This window comes from Musa acuminata, chromosome BXJ3-5 (genome assembly GCF_036884655.1).
Source record: "Musa acuminata AAA Group cultivar baxijiao chromosome BXJ3-5, Cavendish_Baxijiao_AAA, whole genome shotgun sequence".
Lineage (NCBI taxonomy): Eukaryota > Viridiplantae > Streptophyta > Magnoliopsida > Zingiberales > Musaceae > Musa > Musa acuminata.
Window position 1 is genome coordinate 27,765,408 of NC_088353.1, and position 8,503 is coordinate 27,773,910.

General features: G+C 37.7%; 1 protein-coding gene across 1 annotated transcript; it reads right to left on the bottom strand.

The window, feature by feature from the left end:
• Window positions 1-307: 307 nt before the first annotated feature.
• LOC103985203 (protein NRT1/ PTR FAMILY 4.4-like) lies at window positions 308-3,721 on the bottom strand. The gene is made up of 5 exons (XM_009402834.3): window positions 3,466-3,721; window positions 3,091-3,308; window positions 2,253-2,693; window positions 1,422-1,558; window positions 308-1,309 (listed from the first exon to the last, which is right to left on the bottom strand). Exons 1-5 carry the CDS (start codon window positions 3,590-3,592, stop codon window positions 472-474), a joined length of 1,761 nt encoding a protein of 586 aa, XP_009401109.2. The 5' UTR covers window positions 3,593-3,721; the 3' UTR covers window positions 308-471.
• Window positions 3,722-8,503: the final 4,782 nt, after the last annotated feature.

Sequence of the window (8,503 nt, forward strand, 5' to 3'; positions counted from 1 at the left end):
TTCATTGGACATAAACCAACCAATCGTTCATAGACATAATGATGGATGGGCATGATAGTGACCAGCATTTTGCCTATGAACTTGGAAAGAAAAGCCTTGTCCATTGTCTCCATAGGAACATGTCCCCTCTCTAACAACATAGACATAGTGCTGGTCCATCATTTCGAGCTCCATTTCCATGAACAATAATTTGATCCGAAGACTTGGGTGACAAATGAAAAGAAAGAGCAAGAGAAGACAGAAGAACACTAAAATTTCATATAGTAACGATGTTCGACGATCGTTAGTGCATTCATTGTATGTCCATGATTCGATGTAATTAATACATATATATAAGAAGGGCCAGCGATGGCGCGAAACCTGCATGATAGATCCACGATCTAGATCTCTTTTTTTTTGTTTTTATTTACCCTCTTAGCTTAGTTCAAGTTTAGGACCAAAGAGGAATATTTAATGTGGGATGGTGGTCTTTCACGGTATGTTCTCAGCTCCAACATGTGTCTCAGTTGATGGAGATGGAGTGTTGGAGTACCATTTGGCCCAGAAAAGATAATTGAGGAAGTTGAGGAGGCTGAGAGCTGCCAACAGCCAGTAGAAGAGATCCAACCTGTCCTTGTTGAGGTCATTGTCACCCAGCCATCCGCCATTTGATGAGCTTGATGTGATCTTGTTCACCAATGACACCAGCAGGGAGCTCAAGAAGAAGCCAAAGGAGTAAGAGCAGTAGGTCATGGCTGTCAAGAAGGACTGCATGCCGCCCGATGACTGCTTGTAGAAGAACTCAATGAGACCCACAGCTGTAAACATCTCCGAGAGGCCAAAGATGAGGAACTGGGGAGCAATCCAGAAGATGGACATCAGCTTGCCCGACCCAACAGCCATCTCTCTTCTCTCCTTCTCGATCATGGCGGCTGCCACCATCGAGAAGGTCGCTGTGAAGAGGCCGACGCCGATTCGCTGCAGCGGAGTGATCCCCGAGTCCTCTCCGGTGAGCTTTCGGGCAAGAGGGACGAAGCTGGTTTCGTAGATGGGAACCAGTATGACGAGCACCATGTAGGGGATGGATTGGAGTGATGCAGGTGGGACTCTGAAGGAGTCTGCAAGCCGAGTGTTCATGGAGCTTCCTTGTTCCACTGAGAAGGTCTGCAGCTGAGCGAGGACCGTGTTGAAGATGATGGTGCATGCGAAGATCGGTATCACTGAAAGAATCACCTTCACTTGCTCTACCTCTGCCTTGCTGCAAAGCTTCCATGGGCTCTCTTTCATGTTACAACCATCTTGGGATTTGATGCAAGCTTTGTCCAGAAATCTGAATCATGTAAAGGAAGAAAGGTTGCAAACGTCAAACTCGGAAAAGATCATCTTTTTCTTATGAACTTCTTCTTCCTTGGTCAAATGATTAGATGATAAGCTGGGCCAACCTGAACTTGTGGATGTGACTGAGGTTGCAAACACTTCGAGAAGAAACACCATGGTGTTTGGGCACATTCTTCGTGTGAGGCACTCCAGAACTAGAGAGGCAAACTTGCTTTCTCTTGGCAAATGCAGCTACAAAGACCTGCAGAAGGAACAACTTTTACTTGACAGTAAGAACTTGCAAAGATCAAAGCTTTCTTGCATAAAATTTCTAGGAAGTCATGATCCATCTGCCTTCTGATATATCTAGTGTATTCTTATGCAGAACAACCCAAGACACCATCGTTCATATCATACATAATTACCTTCATGTCTGCAATCAGTATACGAGCAAACAAAAAAACTTAATCATTTCAAGAATCAACTATGTACTTGATAATCAAGAAGGCAAGATCATAAAGAAAAAGAAATTCTACTACTCTTTTGTGGTAGTCTAACAAAACCTATAGGAGAAAAAAATATATTATATTAGATTAATGTTTAATCAAGAAGACAAGTGGTCTCGCACCAAAAGAATCCTTGGACAGAGGTCCCCAAGAGAAATTTCCGAGCTTCATTCACCACAAGCGTATTCTTAATGAACAGTGGCAAAAACAATAAGCATAAAACACAATCTCCTAGGAAACAATCACAATGAAGAATCTTGATATGATAGCCAGAAAAGAAAAGGTAAATTTGCAATGCCACGCTAATTCTATCGCAAAAGAATTCTTTTGAAGAAGCACTTTTTAGCTATATCTTGATGGCATTTGCAGCAAAGTAGGATGTTGATCGAGCGTAAATACTGATCAACTAAAACTATGTTTTTAGTAATAAATTCATAATCTAAATCTTACTCTTGCAATGGGGGTAAAGATGCTGCCCTGTGAAGGCTTGTTCCTGTAGAAAGGAGCACCGCAAACTAAGCTGATGAGTCCCATGGCCATGGCAGCTGCAGACACACCGAGACCTACGTCCATCCCTGACCGCATTTGGACCCAAACTAGAACAGTGAGTGCAATCAGCTCTCCCACACAGAAGCTGAAGTATGCTGTGTTGAAGTATGTGGACAGCTTCCTGGACTGATCATCTGGATCATCATTTCTGAACTGGTCAGCACCATGAGAGATCATGTTGGGCTTCAGGCAGCCGCTCCCCAAGGCCACCAAGTAGAGAGCAAGGAAGAAGGTAACGGCCTTGAAGCCTTTGGCCTCCATGCAGTGCTCTCCTGACATCATGTTGCATGGTGGTGGCCTCAGTTGCGGAAGATGTGCTTGGACTGAGAGCAGTATGAGACCCTGAACAAAACCAAACCCACAGGAGTAGGTTGTTTATGCAATAAAAACAATATATTAAATATCTTGCATTCTCATATTTCCTTCAATTATTTCATGATATAAATCCATGCAGCTTTCTCTACATTGCCAGATGGAAGAAGATGACTTCCCATTTTCACTTTGTCTCTGTGAATGCTTTATTTAAATAAAAAAGGTTTAAGTAGTCACATTTCATGGCATTATTATTGTTACTATTTTAAATTGATTCATGGACAGAAAAAAGAGAGGAAGTATATGGTTTTCATCGGACAAGGTAGCAGTCATAGAAATTCTTCTCCTTTTTCTGCTCTGGTTCAGCAGACAATGGATTAACTTCTGCAAATGGATTGAGGTACTCTTAGAGAAGAATAGAACTTACTGAGAGCTCAACAAATCCAAATATCAACATGGTCCAGAAGCTCCCTAGATAAGAGTCTGAGAGAAACCCACCAACGAGAGACAAGATAAAAATAGTTCCCACAAAGTTGGTCACTATGTTTGCTGATTCTGACAGCGGGAAGTGCATCTCATTGAAGACATATGTTATAAGGTTGTTGCCAACAGCAGCAATTGCCATTATCTCAAATGCTTGAATGCCTGGAAAAAGAACCAAGACAACAATTAAATTATGTAGATTAGTTCAACCTTAATTGTATATATCCTACATAGAACAGAATAAACAAGCTATCTTGATGATAGCTGTGGAAAACACACCCACACAGAGAGAGAGAGAGAGAGAGAGAGAGAGAGAGACCTAATACAAAGCAAGCAGCTCTGATGCCTCCATGCTTGTTGGGCTTGCAGGGTTTGCCCCTCCAATCAAGGGAGACTTCAGTAAGCATGCAATCTCCTCTTAGATTCTGTCTTGTCTGAATGTCCATAAACTATTTCTTCGTGAGCACACAAACACACACACACACACCACAAAACACTCTCTCTTTCTACTTCACTTGGGAGAGAGTCCTTCTCAAGCTCACAAACCAATTACACAACAAAAAAGCTGCAACTCTTCTTACAAGAAGACTTTGCTGAATCCAAGGCAAGTTGTTGCGGTTATTTATAACAACACATGGGAGAGAGCAAAGGGTTGGTGTGGTGTGGCTTACTCCTTGATGAGAGAATTTATGGGCTGTGAACAGTCACTGGCAAGTGGGGTCGTATGTTGGAGTTGGATTGTCAGAGTGCTTAGCAAAGTGGGGAGACCAGCAAGAATTGGTCTGCCACAAAACAGTAGTTGGAATTTAACTTGTTAATTAATTAATTTAAATTAAGAAGAGACAAGAGAAAGATTGTGTTAAACATGGTTGTGCAGAAAGTTATTCAGGGGGCAGAAAGTTGTTCTTTCCAACAAAGCCTTTTCATACTAAGTGACTTGCACAAGTCCTTGCATACACATAATGTACAGCTACTTCAAAGCAATTTTTTATGCATCTTGTTTTTCTCTACTAGAAAAAATGACTTTTTTTCATGTAGAAGAAGGAAACGTATTTGTTTAGTTATTACTAACAAGTTATTATCTTGTTTATCTCTACATCATGCATCATTTGTTGTCGACCAAGGTTCTTGTGATTTGCAAGGAACTCAAAATCAATCCATGTTTATGTTGCTGAACAGGTTTTAAATACCAGGATCCATGTGAAAGAAGAAACAAGGCAAATAGATCTATCCCCTGTGAATCCAGTATGCTCTGATTTCTTAATTTTCAGAGTAAAAATTACTGTCACTTGCCTCTAAACAATTCCTTCATCTTTTTTTCTATCTACTGTTACCAATGCCAATTATTCCTTTGTCTAGGAGTGATTAGATCGAGGAAAGATCCAAATAGGATTAGAGATATATTTAACAGAAAAAGAGAGAGGAAACAAAAAGAGAGACTAAAGAGTGAAAATGAAATTAGTGTTTTTAGTATTGCAATTGTATACTAGTTGAGTTGAAATTTTGAACACTACAGAGGGGAAAAAAGCCAGTAATTAACTTTAAAGACAAATCCAATCGAAAACTATGTAAAAGGCTTCTGCATATGTGGAAATGATTATCTATTCGCGAAGCTTTAGAAGAAGAATCTTGATACATTATGAGCAGAATTGTTTCCTCCCTTTCGTTCTACGTATCATCATCTAACTAATGAAATGAAATTTGAAAGAATAGTTATATTTGCTAGAATAAATCTTTTGGATTGAAAAGAAATAAATTCAAGATAATATTTTTATAAAATCAATAAATAACTTATCATCGAGTTTAAAATTATAAAGGAACCATCCCAAAGATACTAAATAAAGATAGAGAACTAAAGATAAATGATTCATCATTCAAGAAAATATCCCAGAGATACATAGATGAAATTCACCGCTGTATGATAAATTAAAGAGATATAGAGTTAAGAGAGAACTAAATAACTCTCCAATTTTAACTTTATAATTGATAACAAACATTTTTAATGCATTCAAGATAAGTTGAATTAATTTAACTTTTGAAACAATTTTAACTTTCTACTCATCAAACCATCTATTAATGAAACAATTTTAATTTTCTCTAGAAAAAATACTCATGAGTTGTTGAGATGTTTGGATTAAAGACTATAAAATAAACATTATAGGTCGTAGACAATATCATAGTATCATCAAGATTTATACGATCTTATTATAATAAATTAGGTACTATCGTATCATATTCACATAAATCCAATAGCTATTATAAACTTTGTTTTCACTTAGAATGAAAATCATGGAGCCCAAAATAACATTTAAGTCGTGTATGTTCTGTAGTATCTCAATTTATAAATATTTACTGCAGAATATGCAGTTTCTCCTTTATGTATGTTGATATCTCAATTTATTTATTTCTCAGTTTATACAGTAATAATATTAATCTAAATGCTGATGTCCCCTGCTGATATTTATTTCTTTCATGTCGCAAAAGGAACAGCAAATCTATGTGCAAATCTAGGTTGCTTCTGATGGATGAAGAAATGAAACTACTGCACTCTGAAACATTTGGCTCTTGCTGTTCTTGTTGCTCCTGCTGACCAAGCACACCAGCATTCACTAAAGAATGGGGGCAGAATACTAGACATGCCATCAACGCCACTCCCACCATGGGTTTCTTTACCACCATCCCTTCGTTGCTACTGCCGTCTTCTGTTTGCCACCCACTGTTGAGTGGCCCTGTTTTACCAGTTACCACTGTCATGCTACTACCATTGCTTTCTCTACTGGTGCTTCACCATGTGCATCATCAACTGTTGTTGGTAAACAACACACATTTACAAGAGGAAGGCGACAACCTAACGTTAGAGCTTAACCCACAGGAAATGATCCAAGTGAGGGAAGCATGTCAAAACTGTTGGTATGAAAATTTTCTGGGTAAACATTCACCTCCGGAGTATTTGCAGAAAATTCTATCAGAAGGATCCTTCTGCTTCTAAGTTTACCATCAAAGAGGAAATGGCGAGGAATCATGGTATATTCAAAAGTTACGCTTTCAAAAAGTTATATTGAGATTCTTATAATTATTTTTAGAAATTTGATATTTACCTTTTCAAAAGTTATATTGAGATTTTTATACTTACGAAGGTGAAATATTTAATTTCATTATTTTAAAATTTTAACCCTATAAAATTATCTTTTTAATCCTATATAGGAATATCAATATTTCATTTTCATAAGTACAGAATCCTAATATAATTTTTAAAAATATAAAATTAAAATATTAAAAAAGACTAATTATAAAGGGGTAATATATGATTAACCATCCATATCATATAGGTCTCAATCGTGCCTTCTTATAGAATAAAATCTCTAACTTGTTTTTACTAGAAAATTAAATTAAATTTATGAATTACATATTTTCTTACAATCATCTTAATCACATATGCACATTAAATATAGAATCCATTGAAAAATATCATGGAAACCTTTTCAAAATTGCAATCGATGTAATTGTGCTAATAAAATTCGATTGAGTGATGAAAACGTTGGATGTAAGTTTATATATTCTATTTATAATGTGGTTATAAGATGTTGTCTTTTTTTCTCAATCATTTGATGAATAATATTTATCTAACAAATATAAGATTAGGAGCCATTAGGGCTCGTCATGCTTATTGGATACGAGGGATGTTTACTGATAGTTGATCAAAGACACAGTGGGGTTGTTTGTTCACTTCTTGGATTCTCAAATCTAATGATGCTTTTTGTTTTTTTTTGGCTTAATCATTCACCTCTAATAGTCATGCGATTGATTAGCTTTAAGCCCAAGGATTAGAGAAGAAGGTTATGATAGTGGTGCTTTTTCTTCCCCGTATGTATGTCAACAATCATCATTCCTATAGGTACACAAGTCAACGGTGAATTGACTTTTGGCTGATATCATTCTGGTTTCAGAGTTTCCGGGGGCGCCACCAAACCCCACCCACCACAGAAGGCTATCTCACCATGAATGGCCAGAAGCCATTTGGATTGATTCATTCATCATCATGCCTTTTCTGCAGACGCAATCAGAGAGATGGGGTTATAGAGGATTTGGGTCAAAAGGTACCTGAGACTTTGTGCACGTTATGCGCATGCAGATGCACCAAAGTGCTAGTCTCAAGATTGACTTGATCTCTTCAGCTTAAGCTTGCAGATCTCTGATGACTCAGCTTTGTGGTAGCAAGACATGCTCATATCCTCATTTTTAGATCTGCAGACAGAAGATGTTAACACTTCAGAAAAAAGAAAAACAAGTTCAGGAATCTACTTCAGAATCTAAATCAACAACAATAATCCATGTTCTAGACAAAAGCTGGTGGTTCAGGAATCTACTTCAGAATCTAAATCAACAACAATAATAATCCACTTCCAGCCAATTCTGGTCTAATAGCATCTTCCTTGCTGCCATGGTTTGCCTTCATCTTTCCTTGCACAGTGTTGCGTCAGATGTTAAAGAGTATATAACAATGATAACTAAAATTTTCAACATTGACCCTAACGTTTACAATCAACATCTAATCTGTATTCCTCTTTTACTTGTATCATCCATCTTCCTGGTTGTAAACACTCACCTGAACTTATTGCGCAGTAAATGGACAAAAAGATATCCATAAAAAGAACATGCATGAGAACTTGGACTCCTGTGTATGTCCCATGAAATGAAATGAGTGACTCTTATTAGTGTGCCAGCCAAGGAGCATGTCCAAAATCTAACTCGAGCTTTCATCATCACACTTTGGAACAGCCGAAAACAGTCACGTGTTATATTGAAACCTGTGGACTGATCATCAGAATTATTAGGCAGCTTGGATGTTGACAAGATCTTAGGTTTATGCCTGATAAAATTAGGTGCAATAATAGCTCCCAAATAGGCTTCGGAAAAAGGGAAGCTATGGAAACACTCGAAGAACCACACTGAGGTATGTCTTAAAATGTAAAAGAAAGCAATAAGCTGACAAGGGTTGTGGAGCTCAAACATGTAAAGCCTATCTATCATGCTGCTTCTTTTGACTAATCTTACTCAAGTGTTGCTGCTTTTATGCAGCAACGAGTGCCTGCCTGTATGCTTTCCTTTAATAATAATTTCACTCCGAGAGAAATATCAAGCACGATTCACAGATTTAAAAGAAAGCATTATTTTTATATGAAAAGTCGGTCGACAGCGTGAGGTGTTCATGTTCGTTCGTTCGTTCTATCAGCAACCGAGTGCCTGCCTCTATGCTTCTTCCTTCTCTTCATGTTCCTTCTATCAGGCTTTGACATAATCTCTCTCCAATTTCATTCATTTTTCGCTTTGTTGTGTGTGCATTATATTAAACGGAA